Source organism: Emydura macquarii, unplaced genomic scaffold (assembly GCF_026122565.2).
Source record: "Emydura macquarii macquarii isolate MOO-44397 ecotype Brisbane River unplaced genomic scaffold, CSIRO-AGI_Emac_v2 contig_1230, whole genome shotgun sequence".
Classification (NCBI taxonomy): Eukaryota; Metazoa; Chordata; order Testudines; family Chelidae; genus Emydura; species Emydura macquarii.
Genome location: NW_027131367.1, coordinates 6,520,066 through 6,538,810, shown reverse-complemented (window position 1 = coordinate 6,538,810; position 18,745 = coordinate 6,520,066). Strand labels below are relative to the sequence as shown.

The following is an 18,745-nucleotide window of genomic DNA, read 5'->3' as shown; positions in this document are numbered from 1 at the left end:
ACATGCAAAAATAAATGAAAACCACACACCACAGCTGCAACCTTACTATGGCTGTGATTTCACTCTAGTAAAATATGTCATCATCATCAAGAAGAGGAGAAGCACAGTGTGCCAAAAAAGATAAACAGCAAAACTATATTGTATTTATATTGGTGACCTCTAGTCTCAGAATCCCAGTCCATTCCATAAGGGCCTTGACGTCAATTTAAATGTAAATATCTGAAAACATTTGTATAAAATGTAACATACTTTCTTCTTATTAAAATGGTCTGGGATTGCATGTGTGTCAATACAAAAACACACTGCAACACTTCAGTGCCACTTCCTCATTTCTTCTCTGCCATGTAAACTCTTTTTCTTCTCTATTTAGATTTGTCACATTTACCCTTCCAAAGAAGTGTTCTAATCAGCAGTATTATGGTTTGCATCCATCTAAGTATAACAAATACTTAAGCCATGTCCAAAGATATGTCTTTGCTTTAAATGTGTAAATGTTTATAAGAGTTGATTAAATAATGACATGTGATTTGTTGAACACACTATACCACCTCAATTTAAGAAAATTGTGATTAAAACAGTATAAAAAATTATGGTTTCATGACAACACTGCTTTGCTCCTCTGCTTGGCATGATGTCCTCAGTGGTCCTCAGCTTGCACCAAGCCTTCTATTGCTCCAAGCTTTGTATATTAACATTCTTTTCTGTCTCACTATCTATTACATATAGAAGAGAAAGCAGTGAGTTCTACAAAGAATTCTGGTGGACTGAATGAATCTTGCTCACATAGCCCCAATATTGCAAACTACTGTGTGTGTGATTAGGAGTCTGCCAGCACAGAGCAGCTTCCGGGAGCGTTTTACTGAGTGACCAGAAATTTTCATAGAACTCAACACTCTCCCTTCCAACAGAGAGACTCAAACAAAAAGGATGGTTACTACAAGAGTTGTGGTGGAACAGAAGTCTGGTACCCCTAGAGAATTCTGAAATATGGCCTGGGGCAACCATGTGCAAGATCTAGCTGTTACTTACTACATATTTTTATGGAAATTAAACACAATTGTTGACCGAGTAAATTATTTTCTTCCATAAATATTAAAAAGAAGAGAAATTCTATTCCAAATTTTACAAAAAAAATTCAGTGTAATGTAATTTTGTACTTTTTCATGTGTATATATTTTTATGTATTAATTCTTTTTTCTTTCCTTTAGAGCTGTCTCAAAAGATCTTTTTACTGAATTTAGTATAATTTTTTATTCTTTACTGCCCTCTTGTGGCCTGCAACTTTCGGGAAAAAACTATTTTTCTTAGATCAAAGTTAACTTAAAGAGCCATTATCCATTTGAAATATAGTTAATTAAAACAAAAAAGATAAAAGTACTTTCAGGTAATACACTGCCCCGAGCACTTGTGTCAATTCTCGTGGTTTTACAATCACTTATCTCTCCTTTTTAAAATGGATTTTCTCTCTCTTGTTGCTGTGTGAAAGAGTCATATAAAGAAAAGGGAACAGTAAATTAATTAATTAATTACTGGGAAAACAGCAATAAATAGTTGGGTATGGAGTAAAGGTAACATCATCCCAATACCAAGTAGATTTCAGAGTCAAATGCCTAGAAAAGAAGGGCCTATTGGGTAAGAGTATATTTGTCCAATTTCTCTTGAGAAGAAGTAGACAAGCCATTCATCTGGTTTTAAGACAGACAGTCCTTTTTTAAAATGGTTTGTCCCAAGACCATAGTGAGACAAAACTGGCATTGTTTTGTCCAGTATCACAAAGAGGCCATTTTGAAGAGATCACTGCCCTGCCCTGACCCCCCCCCCCCCCGAGTGTGACCCTGCACACACCACACTTATGAGATCATGCCCACAGGAGTGGAGTAGCTTGCTCTTCAAAATGGTGTCCTCTGTGCAGTCTGACCGCCTGCATGTCAGTGGAGGCAGAGTCACACAGACAGGGGTGAGCTCACGCTGTTCCCAGAAGTACCAGAATGTGTGGTACTCTGGGCATGCATGAGTGGCCACTCTAAGAGGAAGGGTTTGGGGCACAGCCTGGGCATTGGATCTCTGGACACATCATTGAGCGCAGTGATGCCAGAAGTCAAGTTTTTAATCTTTAAAAGGTAGTTTCCAGATACCCTTTTGATGTAGTTAAAATGGTTTAATGTTTAATAAAGTTGCCGCCATCTGACTCTACTTTGTCTTCAGTCTTTACTGCCTAACTGCTCTGTCCTCTGCAAATCAGTTGTCTAACTAGATAGAAACATAATTCAACGTGCTGTCTGGGGAAGATATTCAAGAATTATTGTAGAAATATCCTCTAAGACAACATGCAGAGGTACTAAAAAAAGCAAATGTGATTATATTGCAGTGTGTGCAATCAAAAAATCAGTAGGAACAAGCTCCATGAATGCTAAAAACAAAGGAGTTGTTATAAAATTCACCCATTTTAAAATGTATACAAAGGCTCAGTAATTTGCAAAACTGTACATCATTTAAAAGAAATCAGGATTTAAACAGAAAATGATTATCAATATCAAAGTATCAAAAGGATTATCAATTATCAATTGTTTAATATGGACAAAGAATAAAATTATTTTGTAAAAATTATTAATGGAGTTCAGTGGGAGACCTTGAACTCCCCTGGGGCAAACAGAGAACCAAAAATTCTGCTACTGGTTTGTATGACAATTGGGACTATGCGAGCAGATCTAAACTGATAAACTTCCATGCCAAATAAACAAGTAAATATTTTGAAGACAGACTAGATTTGTTTGGCAGATGATGTTTCAAAAAAGAAAAAGCAAACAAAAACCTATATACAAATGCAAGCTTCTTCTACTGGACATAATAATCTCTCTCTTATTCTAACCTTTTTCTTACCAGACTCCAATAGTTTTTATAAATGCTAGTGTTCGTATTGTTTAAAAAAAACATTGTAGACTTGGTCTCACAGTGTTCCCAAAATACTGATTTTGTTGCTATTTATTTTCCGTTTCAAAGTGTTACACATCGTCAGGAACATAGCCTCCCTTGTGATCTGCTCCTGCTGTTTCTTTTCAATTCCAATCTTGTAAATTTAGGAACACAAACTCTCCGGCGGTCCTGTGTAAACTGATTACTTACAAAATTATTTCCAAAGAGATGCTAACGTCAGTGACGATTAGCTTGCAGAATGGTGTATGCAATGATGCTTTTGAGAGTGGGTTCATCAGTGATGCTAGAGCATTGACAGCAGGAAGCAAAATGTTACTGGGCAAGAATGAGAGAAGGGATTTGTAATAATGGTTTATAGAAAAAAAAATGGAAATAAAAAAAGAAGCATCGCTTCTCAGAATGAACCCTGGCTGGGATAAAATTGGTATTCTTGGGAATTATGTTACTAGATCGGTGTGCTGAGTCCCCACCTACCTTTGACGGAATAAAACAATCCTGTAATTCACATTAGCCAAATGTTAATTATACTCACAAAAAAGGACTTGTATTATCTCATCTATATGTACAGCGTAGGGGTGCACCGCACAAGTGCTAAACAGTTATGGACTGTTCATCAATGAACAGGATCTTTCTAGCTGCAATTGTGTGGTGCAAGCAGCATCTGACCAGAGACATATCCCCCAGTTAGTCCACCTGTTTCCCCGGCAGTTGGAAATGAAGTTTTCCACTTTGCATTTCAATGTCCTGATTGTGTTTGTACAGTAATAGCAAAATACAGTGTTATTTTTCAATTCTATATGCTATTCCAGATGTGTTAATTTACAGCTACTTTTGCCTTATGCATGGGTAGCTTTTGCTGTAAAATGGTCTTTTGATTTACTATTCACTTTTGTATCATGTTTGGTTGATTGTAAAATGGGATCCACTTGCAATTATTCCTAAGTGTCATGTATCCCAATATCAACTTAAACCCCTGAATTAAAAGGCAGACAAGAATTTATTAAAACAGTATCTGCAGAATATTCTATATGAATCAGGTTAATGGTCACCTCCAGTGGGGATCTATTTAAACAAAGAAGTTTGCAATGTCGTTGAACGAAGCAAGTTTCATTGATGAAACCAGACTGTGGTTTTACTTTGAAACAGGAAATAAGAAGCGAACCTTATTGTGACAGGCATTTTTCTTCTGAAGATGCTTGCCCAGGCAAAGGCTCCAAATAAAAGATCAAGGTTTAAAAAAAAAAAAAAAAAAAAAAGAGAGAGAAGAGAAGTCACCATAAAACTGACTGCACAAGAAAGTTACATGATTACTGCATTATGAAATATTTGGCAATCAAAAATTATCATTTTTATTCTTTATTTAGTCCAATATTAATACATCTGATAAAATTATGTCACCATAATATGAACATGTGATCTCAAATCAGAGATTGATTTTTAAATTGAATCTACTAAGCTTCATGCCATTTATTATCTACAGCTGCTCTAGCTCTTATAATATGTTAAATATAAGTTTCCGGATGACAATGGACCCAATGCCATTGAGATTTAAAGTCTTTACCCTCTAATAGCATGAAAAGTTGTTAGAAATAATACATTATTATTTTTTATAAATAAATCTTGCATGCAAATCAGAAAATCTCAATGAATATTTTTCAAGGTTAATGTATTTTTAATGGAAATAAGTCTGTGATGTGGCATCAGTGAAATAATTAAAATGGAAAGTAAAATAGGTGAATTAGTAATCCAGGCACCAAAGCATCTGTGCAATATTTATAGGTACTATATTCTATGGTATATTATATCACAGTATACATATATGAATATATATATGTGTGTGTGGTATATTATACCATAACATGTGCATGCTATACAGTATGCAGGTGTATATATTTAAATATACAGTGAAAATGAATATCTGATATATGCAATTTATTCACAATTCCACAGGAAGAAAATAATTGTGCTGTTTATCAAATTAAAGATGCACTATTTCCATTTTCCAAGAGAAGAATCAATTCATTTAACAACTTCTTAAAAATAAAGACACGCTGCACCTGTGCAGGTATTGATGGCAAACTTTTGGTTCATAAACTTTTAATTTTAGGAATACATAACGGCAAGTTACAAATGGTTTTATGGTAATGGAGGATGGTTTATACACTAAGTCATCTTAAGCTAGGAAAAACTCAAGTGCATCCTTAAAAGGTGATAAGAGTGACAGCAATCCGAATGTAAGAAACTGCAAACATTCGGAGAAAAGTTTTAGTGTAGAGAAATGAGCAAGAGAACATGGAGGAGAAAACTACCTTTAAGAAGCGGATATTTATACGACAGCCCTGGAAGAGACAGGAGAGGGAGAAAAACTTCTGTATTAGTAAAGGCTAGCAAAGCAAAGCACCAACAATTAGTAGCGGCAGTACATAAGGATAAAAGCAGCAACTGCAATAAGCAGCATGAAGTTCAAAAATGGATATGTTAGTTATGCAGATCACAGCAAAATCAGGAAAAAGGAAATCCCCTCACCACCAATAAGGATCATGGAACAGTACAATAGCATACAGAGATGTAACATTATATCTGACTGTTGTTCATTTTGTAAAGTGAATGAGATTTAAAGCAGCTGATACTAATAACTTAATTAATGCTGGCCCCAATTCTGCAAAAACACACACTTTAGATTATGCATGTAACACCGCTGTTATCAATGGGATTTACTGGCATTTGTAAAACTAAGTACCTGAATGAGTGACTGCAGGATTGAAGTCTTAATATCAAAACTACATTAAGGACGTGTGATGATAAGGAGAAAATCCCAAGGGGGATTTCAGTGGTTAATTCAATGGTTTGGGAACTGTTCTCTGCACAGGAATTTGGAAGTTTTATTAACAGTGATCTCTAGGGTTCATGCAGGCACCCTTCAAGCCCTCGAGTTCCCTCCAGAGAGAATAAATGGCAGAGTGACCCTGCCTACCACTTAGCTTCCTTCTACTGCCCCTGGGCAGGCAGAGCAATTTAGTGAGCTCCAGGAGGGGGATTCATACGCAGGAACTCGAAGAAGAAACAAGTATTTCTAAGTTGAGAACAGGTTTTACTTCAGTCAGTTAAATCAGAGGTTTGGGTTGATTCTAATTTTATTTGAAGTAGTTCAGCTATCTTTTGTGCTAGCCACACAGTCAACTTAATATATCCTTTGATTAATACAGGGGGATGGTGGAATCCTATTAATTAAAGGCAGCATTATTTCGTGGCTACTGGGTGATTGCCATCATGTGGTGGTTTGCCAGCTTTAGATGGTGCTTAGAGCCCGTGGTATATTTCATTCAGGCAGTTCAATATGGTCACAGAGAATGTTCTACCCTTCCTAATATTACAACAGAGCTGCAGTTGGCTTTTTAAAAAATTAAACAGAGTTAAAAACATTTTTTTTTCCTTTTTTGGTTTTCTGCTTCTCAGGACATGGCATCAAAGGAAATATAAAAAGAGGATAAGATTGTTAAGAACAGACTTATACAAGTTATGGCTACACTGAGAATTATCTTTTAACTTTACCAAACACGAACCACCCAGGTTGAAATTGTCCATGCTGCATGTGTACCTACTGCTATTTTTTAAAATGTTTTTTACATTTCTGCTAAAGCAGTCCAGACATTTCTGTGAATGAGATTAGGGGAAAATATCTTGCTTTGCCCTTGTTAAATAAAAAATCCTACAACCATTGCAGTGAGAAGCTCTAGTGCCTCCAAGCTTTGCAACAGAGACTTGAATTTTGGCATCCCTTTATGTCAAGGATGCATCTTTTTGCTGTTAATAGCCTCTGGAAAAAATCACAGTTTGCACTTGGCTCAGTAAAAGCTTCTTAGAGTTTGGCAGCTAAATTCTCTGAAGTTCCAATCTGCAAATATTACTCTATCTGCTAGAAAAAAACAAGATAAAGCTACAGAAAACAAATTTAATATGGAAGAAATATTTCTTTCTAATGAATTAGCAACACTGAGAATGACTGTTAAAAGGCTAAATTTCACCAAGGCAGTCTCCTCTTTGCAGGGTTTATCTACAGAAGTTTCTTCCTCCCTGATCAAATCTCTCTTTTGCTCTGTCTGCCTCCAGATTCAGTAGGAAACACAAATATCAACCATAAACTGCATATGACTCAAAATGTTGTAAGTATTTAAGAAAAACTAGGCTAACACAATGACATTTTTATTCAATCACTAACTGGGACACATTGCTTTTCTCAAAATGGATTAAACTTGCTCCTAAATAAAGATGTGTAATTGTCTCATCTCATGTCTTTTGCTACCTCTTTTTCTTCTCTCCCAGTGATCTTTAGAACATCTCTGTTAGAAGGTCTCCTAACTTTCTTCATCATTTTCATAACTCTGCGAAGAAGCCCATCTGGCCATTGTATTTTACCAATATTCAGTAACCAATTTTTCTATATCCTGTTCTGGTGGGACTCTCTTCCATTCATTATTCTTTTTGATGCTTGAGGAAAATGTATTCCTGTCATCGACATCCTCTCTCCTCCCTTGTGAGCAAATGAGGCAAAGAATTAAAAATTCTGCACTGATAACATCTTCCATCACTAAGATTAACCTGGATAAGGTTTTCAAAAGTGCCAAATGACTTATGAATCTAAATCCTATTTTCAAAAGTCACTTAGGAAGCTAAGCCCCACTGACTTTCAGTGAGACGCATGTTCCTAAGGGCCAGATTTTCAAAGATATTTAGGAGTCTAAAGATTTAGAAAGGTGCCTAGTGGGATATTTAGAAGTACCAGGGCACTTAACTCCCATTCATTTAAATGGGAATTAAGTGCCCAGGTGCTTCTGAAAATTCCAATAGCTTTTAAAAATAATGCATTAATTGCTAGCTCTTATATATTAGCGTTGAGAATATATATAGTAGCTTCCTTTGCTTTAAACAACTTTCATGTTCCCTTTTTCTTCCATGCCTACTCCACACCAAATTTGTACATTTGGGGACTATTACCTTCTGAAGTTCTTTTCCCTTTATTTACTTAGACTCTGAGTCATACTGAGTCTATTCCATTGGTCCTCCACTATACGGCCTTGTAAAAAAAAAAAATTATTACGCTCAAAACTAATTCAAATGGACTTGAATACTGTACCACGGATTGGAAAGGGGATCAAAGATCATAAACTGAGAACTTGTTTAACATGTTCAGTGCCTGATATCCTCTATTCTTTTTCACCTCTATCCACTATAAGTCAGCTGATACCTGTTCTGGGCTATCACCTTGTTTCTGATCTCTCTTCAGGTCTATCTGTCCCTGTCCTTAGTGTTCTTGACAAAGTTATGTCTCTGGTGAAGTGCCTCTCAGGACCATCAGCATTTTCTTGAAATGCTCCCAAAGCTGACTGGGAACTGATTGCAGATGGCAGAACAGCAGCAGTGTTCCACTAGGAAGTGCTACTGGTCACAAACAGCAGCATTTTTCTCATCATAATCTCCCTATCCACTCAGGGTAGCTTACCTAAAGAAAAATGAATAAACAAGCCTAAAATTAGAGGGAGACAGACAACACAAGGATACAACGGGAAGAGAGATTAACACAGAGTTAGCATCAGGTGTACGCTGTATAGGGATATGTGGGCAACCCCAGTAAAATACGGGTTAATTTGATTTAGGCTATGCCAGCAAATACATAGTTCTACAATGAATAAAATTTAAGGCTTATGCAAAAATATGCCCCCAAAATGCCCCCTTAATAAGGGGCAGGGAGAGAGAAAGAAGATAGAAAAGGCTTCTTTTATTGAATATATTTTTATATAAATGTTATGTGCTGGTAAACACTCTGCCATAGCACAGTAAAATAAGGGTTTTATTAGTTACTGTCTTGCTTACCAAAAGCACCCAGGAGCTGAATAATTACAAGAGTTACGCAGAGACCATATCCCAGGAGTTGCACATGTCTATTTGTTCTTTGAGAGATCATTTTCAGAGTGTTGAGCTACCAAAGTCAGATTTCCACTATTCAGGCCCCTACATCACTACTTGTTAGAAACACAACAGAGTAATTCCTCTTAAAAACACATACACTGAATAGGTGCCAAATGTGGATTTCTCACAAGCAGGAAAAATGGCTCACATGATATAGCTAAGACCTCACAGAAAGAAGAAACCTGTGCCTATTACAATCAGACATTCACTGGAAGTAATTTCACATGTGCAGGACTTACTATTTGCAGTATTTTACTCATAAAAAATGGACACCAGTTTAGGGAGACTAAGACGGGAGGGGGAACTGTGACCACCTGGTCCAATGGGTGTCTGCTCATCACATATACCGAGGCCAACCATGCCTGAAGCGGTCTGAGCCTCAGGCGAGCTAAACTCACTACGTACGTGCAGGCCGCCATGTGGTCTAATAGCTGTAGGCAGTGCCTGGCTGTTGTCGTGGGGCATCAGTGCAGCTAGGAGATAATAGAGACCATCTCCTCGAAACGTGGCTTAGGCAGGAAGGCTCTAGCCTGGGAAGCGTCCAGGATGGCCCCAATGAATTCTATGCATTGCACTGGGGTTAGTGTGGACTTCTGCTCGTTTATGAGCAGTCCCAGCCTGCTGCACATGGAGCAAGTGAGGGTCACACTCTCCTGCACTTGTGACCTGGACCTGACCCTGATCAGTCAATCGTCTAGGTAAGGAAAAATTTGCACACCCTTTCATCTCAGGTGGGCAGCCGCTACTAACATGCACTTGGTGAACACCCTTGAGGCCAAAGGGTAGAGCTGTAAACTGGTAGTGGGAGCCAGCCACCGTGAAACGGAGGAAACACCTGTGGCTGGGGCGGATAGACACATGAAAGTATGCCTCCTTGAGATCTAGGATTGTGTGTTAGTCTCCTGGATCCAGGGAAGGGATTATGGAGGCTAGGGAGACCATGCAAAATCTGAGCCGTTTGACATATTTGTTTAGATGACACAGGTCTAGTATGGGTCTCAGACGCCGCTTTGCCTTGGGGATGAAGAAGTGCTTCAAATAGAAATCCTTCCCCCTTCTGCCTTGAGGGACCATTTTCACCACTCCTATGTTGAGGAGGCTGTCCACCTCCTGCAAGAGGAGTTGCTCGTGAGAGAGGTCCCTAAAGAGGGACGGAGCGGGAGGGTTGTTGGGAGGGGGTAGACGTAAACTGTAGGGTGTAGCTCCCTGAGACTATCCCAAGGACCCAACGGTCCAAAGTGATTTTTGCCCATTCGGGATAGAAGGGCCTTAACCTGTTTAGGAAGGGGCACGGTGGATCCAGAAGAGCAGTCGGGGAGCCACCCTCGGGCGCACCATCAAAATTGTCTCCTCTGGTTTCCTGACCTCCTGGGGGGCCCCTGCTGGGGAGCTGAGGACGAGTTGGGGGGCTGATTTCTCCTTCTAAACCCCTATTCCTATCCCTATGATTATAGGGTTGGAAAGGCCTGGGTGGAGGCCTTGGCTGCTGCTGCACCTGGGGCCATGACTGATACCTGGAAACCTGGGGCGTGTACAGGGGCCCAGGGAGTGAAGCGTGGCCCTGGAGTCCTTCAGACCATGCAACTTCGCATCATTCTGGTCGGAAAATAGGGCCGACCCATCAAAGAAGAGGTCCTGAATAGACTGCTGCACCTCCTGGGACAGGCCCGAGGATTGCAGCCATGAGCACCTTCTCATACAGATGGCGGAGGCTATGGCCCTGCCCGCTAAGTCAGCAGCGTCATAGGACATCTGGAGCACTGCCCTAGCAACCACGGTTCCTTCCTCCACAATGGTGCTAAAGTCTGCAGCCTGGTCCTGTGGCAGGGCCTCAGCGAACCGCCTGAGGGAGTCCCATAGGTTGAAATTATATCTACCCAGGAGGGCCTGATGGTTGGCAATCCTGAACTGCAGGCTTGCCGTAGAATAAACCTCTCCCCCAAACAAGTCCAGCTTCTTATTGTCTTTGTTCTTGGGAGTGGACCCTGGCTGACCTTGCCTGTCTTGCTGATTAGCCGAACCTACCACCAGGGTTTCCGGGGCAGGGTGAGTGAACAGATACTCAAACCCTTCGGCCAGGACATTATTTTTTTTCTCGGACACCTTTGACGTAGGGGCGACCAAGGAAGGGGTTTGCCACAGGACCTTTACAATCTTAAGGACCCTTTTGTGGACTGGGAGGGCCACTCTCACTGGGGCAGCCGCCACCAGCACATTAAAGAGGCTATCTTCGGCCTCTTGTAACTCCTTCACCTCCAGCCCCAAGTTGGAGGTCACCCTCTTGAGCAGCTCCTAGAGCGCACTGAAATCCTCCAGTGGCGCTGAGTGGTCCCGGGAGACTGCCTCGTCCGGTGAGGAGGAAGAGGACTGCCGAGGTGCGTCCTGCGGGTGCGCCCTTCCTGCTTGGGGGAGGGGAGGGGTTCAAAATTTGAAATATAATAATTCTGTAATTCACATATTTACAGCAGGTTCATAATCAAGAGCATATCATTACAAATTCCTTGTATTTGTAACAAACTTAATAGACTGTATTTAGTTGCTGAGAAATTATTTTAAAAATCACATTTTTACTGGTAAAATACCCAAAACAGGCAGACAGAATGAATGATTTTTGAGGAAAGTAAACATATTTTAGAAGAAAGTAGTCTCTCTATGCTTCCCAGCAATAATACTGTCCTAAGCTTGGATTTTCCCCATTCTGGTCATGCCTTAAATCTGCATTTCACATATGTTCCTACCTTGTACCCTGTACTGACGTTATGCCAGGACCCATGATCGTTGATCCACGGAATGTCAAAGAGGAGCCCTCACTTTTATGAGGAATAGTCAAAACAAATGAATATTAGCTTCATCTATTTCTGGCAGCTGACTCCCAACACCAAGCGCAATATCCTTTCTTTTTATTTTGGCACATATCTTTGTGTTGTAACTGTCTTGAGAAATGCATAACTAGATTTTCATTTCTACACCATCAAAACCGATCTCTCACTCTCACTCACACACAGTGACCCAGTTCAAAAAATTGTATACTGCACAGAAAAATCGAAATAGTGAAACAGACAATTTATCAAGGGATTTTCATATGCCATCATTCCTGTCAATATCTACATTTAGTAAAATATTACTGATGAACATATAGAAGGGATGTAAAGTGTAAAAAAATGCATATTTTGAAATGAGTTAAAGCTGACGAAAAGGCAGCATTTGTTACCCAAATTTGGAACATATGATCATTTTGCATTTTGTAGACAACCCAGAATTTTTTGCACAAATGAAAAATAGTGACATTTGTATAACACTGAAGTATCTTCTGAGAACATGAAGCAGTTGTTTAAGTTTTTACCTTATTTACAACTTTACTTATGTGGCATTATAAACGTAGCACTGTTTCTAACTACCTTAAATGGTTCTTATAAAAGGTTATAAGAAATTTTTTTTAAAAATCCCAGGTGATATATTTTACCATTATGTATAGTCCACTGGCCCCACTCCCAAAGCAGCAAGAAAAAAAAAAAAACAGAAGAAAAGAAACCCCAAAACTTTCCCCACATCTTTTTGTTTCTGCAACATCAACTTTATCTGTCTACAGACGTAACCTCAAAACAGCACTTGATGTAATTTTACATTTCAAACACCTATATCCAGAGTCCAATGGGAAAGAGTCCAATCTAGACTGGATAAAATGTAAACATGGTCTTGAATAGGAAAGACCTAATAAATTTTTCCTGGAGAAAGTACAATTGTACATGGAAGAAAATGAAAATAGGAACCTGAGTTTTAAATGCTTCTCAAATGTATAAAAAAAATTCTTTTCATGCTGCAGACCAAAAATATAGCAGCTGATCCCAACATACTATATACTAAAGAGCAATAGAAGCACCTTTTCTTTTTGAAAGCTGAATGCTGTTTTTTTCCTCACTGTCTTTTATAACAACAGTGAAGAATTCTGTCTGACAGTAAAAACAAAAGATTACAATCTCAGGGTTAAAGAAACAGGCTAGGTATTGTCTGGGCACAGCAGGCATGTTAAGTCTGAGATAAATAATTGGGGTCAAATACTCAAATGCCTTATAAGGAAAGAGGAAACACGACACCATGCCACGAATGCCTCCAAAAAATTGTGGTTGTGTCAGGAGGAATACTGAGTCCACATGAGTTGGCTCCAGTAAGGCTGTGAATACAAAACTGCTCTGCTTGTGCCATGCCCTACTGCTGCTGATTCTGTCTAGGTGTAATGGACAGCAAGTATTCTGTTAGAACATCCTCTGTATTTGCAACAAGAGAGGCAATGTCTGTTGCAGATATGTTTTTCCTGCAGTTTCTCTTTCCTGTACATAAGGAGAAATGTCACAGTCTGAGACTTCTGCACCCACATTCCTGAGTTCAGCGATTCAGGACAGAGCCCTTTGTAAATATTTTAAAAGCGCTAAAAATAATTTCCTCCTAAAAATTATATTACTGTACACCTGCTGAAATAAATATTTACATGTTAAAATGCTGCTGGCTCTGGACCCATAGTGTTTAATATTACTGTCTGATACTATCAGCCCAATCTTGTGAATAACCCAGAAATACAACCTACAGGAATGCACAGCAAAAATTAGAATGCATCTCAATGATGATAGCCTTATTCCTTTATTAAAAAAAGCATTTCTGAGATTCACACAATTATACAATAAGGGGGGAAACATATGCAAAATGTATCACAAAAATGGAATCACTTATATTTAATCCTCACCTCAAATTTCTGTCTGAGTTCTACATTTCCATCTTCATCAGCCTCTGGAATTGGGACATTGTAGTATTCGCCTTCTTCTTGATTAAGCAACTTGTACCTGGGGAACACACAGGGGTGAGGTTAAAAACCAAATTAATTTGCTTCTCATTAAAATATGATCTAGTATCTTATATGTGGCCTGTCGGAAAACATTAGGTGAAATCACATCCCTATTGAAGTAAATGGTAAAATTCCCAGTCATGTCAATAGGGCCAGAACCACTGTCACAACAATGCAGTAAAACTATCTGATAAGGTTTATAGCGGACATGTAATTCCTTTAATAAGACCCAAATGACGCAACAAGATGGTGTTTTGTAAAATCAGTTACTATGCATTTTTTAGCAGGATTACGCTTATCGTGACATTTTTAGGGCTGTCAATTAATCACAATTAACTAAAAAAATTAGCTCAATTAAAAAATTAATAGCAATTAATCCAGTTAAACAATAATAGTATACCAATTTAAATTTATTATAAATATTTTGGATGTTTTCTACATTTTCAAATACATTGATTTCAATTACAACACAGAATACAAAGTGAACAGTGCTGACTTTATACTATTATTTTTTATTACAAATATTTGACCTGTAAAAAACAAAAGAAATAGTATTTTTCAGTTCACCTCATACCAGTACTGGAATGCAATCTCTTTATCATGGAAGTGCAACTTACAAATGTAGATTTTTTTTTTTGGTTACATAGCTGCATTCAAAAACAAAACAATGCAAATCGAGTCTACAAGTCTACTCAGTCCTATTTCTTGTTCAGCCAATCAGACAAGCAAGTTTGTTTACATAACGCTGCCCGCTTATTTACAATGTCACCTAAAAGTGAGAACAGGCATTCACCTGACACCGTTGTAGCCGGCATTGCAAGGTACTTACATGCTAGATATGCTAAGCATTTGTATGCCTCTTCATGCTTCAGCCGCCATTTGAGAGGGTATGCTTCCATGCTAAGTTGCACTTTCATGATAAAGAGATTGCACTACAGTACTTGTATGAAGTGAACTGAAAAATACTCTCTTTTATCTTTTTTACAGTACAAATATTTGTAAACAAAAATAGTAATATAAAGGGAACACTGTGAACTTTGTATTCTGTGTTGTAACTGAAATCAATGTATTTGAAAATGTAGAAAACATCCAAAAATATTTAAATAAATGGTATTCTATTATTGCTTAAAAGTGTGATTAAAACTGCAATTTTTTTTTTAAATCTCACAATTAATCGTGATTAATGTTTTTCATCATTTGACAACCCTTTTACAGATCATGAAATTATGCAAAAAGCATAAGGAAAATGTTGGGGTTGAAAATATTGCTATGTAACTTTTTAAAACATCCTCTTTTTCTAAGGCACCTCTTACCATCCACACGCTGGCATTTTCATAAGCTCTGACACCCCAAATGAAAGAGAGCCCATGAAATCATTTCTAGTTGTTCGATCCCAGTCCCAAACTTCTACAGATAACCGTCGATCTTTGTCGGTAGGTTTCAATTTACTACAAAAAGGGGGAGAAAAAATAAGAAAAAAGTTGGACAGATTTAAGTTTTCAAAAGAACAACTCAATAAATCATGCAGTGCTATATAGATAAGATAAATCCTTTTGTAATACTAACTTACAATGTAAATGACTCATTCCAATGTGGGTTTAGAGTGGAACGGATGGTTTTTGTTTTTTGTTTACTTTCGTTCTTAGGGTCAGGAATAAGTTTCAGCTTCACATATGGATCTGAAAGTCCATTTGGATCCATAGGGATTAAGTTTTTTGCTTCTCGTACTGCAAATATAAAATGTATACATGTATTATGCATCTATTCATAGAAGAGAAATAGCTTAATTCTATTTTTATAGGATTACAAAACATCATTAACAAAAGAATAACGTTAAGTCAAAAGAAAGAAAAATGGAATTTACTGATTTTAAGCATGTTAGGAAATAAAACTAAAAAACCAACATGCAGATCCACTTATGAGATCCGGTTGGTGGACAAAACTTTGGCTGTCGTGGGCTGAGGTTCATTTATGGATATTTGCTTCTGCCCTGAGCACGGCAGGAAGAAATGGTAGGCAAGTTGGATTATACATGTAAAACACTAGCACACCACAAAAATTCTTTTCTGCCCCTGGTATGATTGTTTAGCATCCAAATCCAACACAAAGAATTTCTAAGTTGGTAGCTATTGTATGAGCCTTTATTAACTTGGACAAACAACAGTACTGTATTACATTTTGCTGCACTTGCAAACATAAATAAAAGGAGAACTTCAGAAGTCTGGGAACACAGCAAACAGATGTATTGTTGTTCAATTTCTGAATCACAAGACCCATCATACTGCATTCAGCAGCCTACAAAAGTAGGATGCCTTTGCAAATGTTGGTACCTTGACTACAAAAAAGATGTTAAGTTGCTGTCATGAAACAGAATTGCTGAGAAGAATGTTTTTTTAATTTTGTAAACAGTTTGAAAACTGGCTCATATACAGCAAAGAGGATGTTGGATATATGTAATTGATATAAGTTCAGAATCCATTATAAACACAGTTGTGTAAACCTGCAATATCTACAAAGCCAGGTGTCAGGTGCCATTTTGCTTAATGTACGTTTAAAATAAGCTGTGTGCTCGATTCCAATGGTTGCTCAATTATATAACTACAGTCTAGTTTATTTTGGTGCTCATATAGCATGCTAATGGGGTCATACAGGTACCTGAATAGTGAACAGATTTCACAATGCATGTGTTGCATTGCGGGTAAGCTGTACACTTTTTTTTGTAATTTATTATTGGAGAACATGTAATGTTAAACTCTCTACAGACTAGATTAAATGAAAATGTTAGAAGGAGCCACTACAAGTGTTAAATGGCATGTCAGAAACTTGAAAACAAGGTTACTATGCTATTTTAGTTAACTCAAGTTGCACAAGAAAGTTGTGGTGGCTTCCAATTTTATGATATTGGGAAAAACACAAATTGGCCACTTTTGTACTTTCTAGATTCTAAGTTAACACACTATATGGTATTGATCCCAAACAGATGTGTGAAATAGACGCGAACAGTCTATAGTCTGTACATGTGGACAAGTTGGGGTCTCACAAGGGCATCTCCTGAGAGGTATCAACAAGCTGCTGACATCAATGAGAACAGATGGCATTCATCAGAGGATCAACTCACTTCAGATTTTGGTCCACCTGCAACCGCATCAGCAGGAAGACTTAATTAAATAGTCCAGAAGCTACAGCAGAGGAGTGGTTTAAATTGAAGAGCAAATGTATTAACTGAAATTCTCCTCCGTGCAGAGAACCTTGACGAGGCTTGACATGTAAGTCATGATATTTTGAGTGTTTAAGAGGGACTTAAGTGGCACAGCGGCTTTGTGTTGGCCCTCAGTCCACGGGTGAATTTCACCCTATTGAGAAACCGTGTCCCACCCAAACTTGCCACTTTGTGCTGAACTCAAAACTAATATTAATACAGGCTCCACTGTGGAACTATTGCAGAGCTTGCAACAGAGATCCATAAGACATATCACAGAGGACAGAGGAGCCTTTCAATTGCAAAGGGAGCTATGGGCTGAATAAGCATATCCAAACCATAAATATAAACAATGGCTTGTTTATTTAAATTATGCTGACAGGAGTAGCCTTCCGAATTACACATTTCACTGTCCTGAGAGCTCTATATTCCTCAGAACTGTTCTGACGTATAGTCGGTCAGCTGCACTGCAACTGCTCTTGGCTGCTCATAGCCCTTCAGAATCCAGAGGCTGACTGCTGTAGTATTTGGATATACGAGTTTGTCTCTTACCTGTCCCTAATGTTTACCACCTCTTATAACAGCCTTATCAGGATACAGTCCACTTAAAAATCTCACCCGACTTTGCACTGATTGTTGTTACAAGTAAAATGTAAAATTACTAAAAATGAAAGAAGTTAGTGAAGAGGAGGCAGAATATTTCCTCCTCTACCCCTCCCCGCCCGTTTTGCTTATGTATTTGACAACTCTTTGTGGAAAGTCTTTTTAAGTGCTTCGTCAATGTAGTCAGGAAGAGTTAACTTCACCCCTATGCAGAGGGGTGCACATGGTCTATGCAACACCAAGGTGCTATTAGATATCTGGTCTCTTTAAGAAATTTCAAGTTTGGCATCTGAAATTACTAAGCATTTTGGAAAATAGCAAAATACAATTATATACAATATCAATATATACAATATATCAATAATTGGCACAGACACAGGTAGCACATGTAGTTCCAGATACAGTATGACTTTTACCTCCTTTTCAAAATGATAATACTTTGCTGTGATTGGAGTTAAACTACACTAACAGGCATATAATTTTCTGGTAGGGTGATGACAAAAGTTTGGTAAAATGTCCGGAAGTAATTCAAAGTCTCTTTCTTTGCCTTTGTTTGTTGAAACCACTAAAGACATATACACTGGCTTTAGAGCAAAATAATATAAAACTGCTTAGTATGCAGTCATTATTTGACCTAAAGTTATTACCCAACAGTTTTTAACCGTGAACTTCTGAAGAAGAGTCTATTGATATATTTATTCCAGGTGAATGTTTGATTTCTTACCGTAATTAATGTATTTCATAAATTGAAGTTTTGAAGGACTCTCTCTGCTCCACGGGCCTGACTAGAAAGCTATTTACAGTACCTAACCTATCCACAGCAGCAAATGTTTATACTGTCTGCTTAAGGATGCTCGTGCTATTGAAATATCAGTTTACATTAGGCTTTGGTGCCAACAATTTTGCCATTGATGCTACCACTAGTCCAGCTGCAATGCTGATAGCAACAATGGGAACTGTTGGTTGCCAAAGTTTTAATCACAATCTTCTCTAACCCTGCTTGGTGCAGATCTACATGATAGTGTTAAAAATGCCGGTGGCCACAGAAGCACATTTATACTATCATTCCCACTGATGGAGCTGAGAGAGTGGTAGCAAAGATGGGAAATTTTAGGCAAGACATGCTAGAGTAGACAATCCACCTCTACAGCTGCAAACCCACAGTGTTGTCACATACAGGCATATTTTCACTTGGTTCACATATC

At 38.2% G+C, this 18,745-nt stretch overlaps 1 protein-coding gene across 2 annotated transcripts in view; it reads right to left on the bottom strand.

Annotated features, from left to right (window-relative positions):
- Positions 1–18,745, bottom strand: part of PRKCA (protein kinase C alpha) — a 266,528-nt gene that overhangs the window by 50,305 nt on the left and 197,478 nt on the right. For both annotated transcript variants that reach the window (XM_067547328.1, XM_067547329.1), the window contains exons 6-8: positions 15,309–15,465; positions 15,052–15,186; positions 13,640–13,736 (exon numbers count right to left, since the gene is read on the bottom strand). In XM_067547328.1, coding sequence (XP_067403429.1) covers positions 13,640–13,736; positions 15,052–15,186; positions 15,309–15,465 — 389 coding nt within the window. The remainder of the gene's footprint in view (positions 1–13,639; positions 13,737–15,051; positions 15,187–15,308; positions 15,466–18,745) is intronic.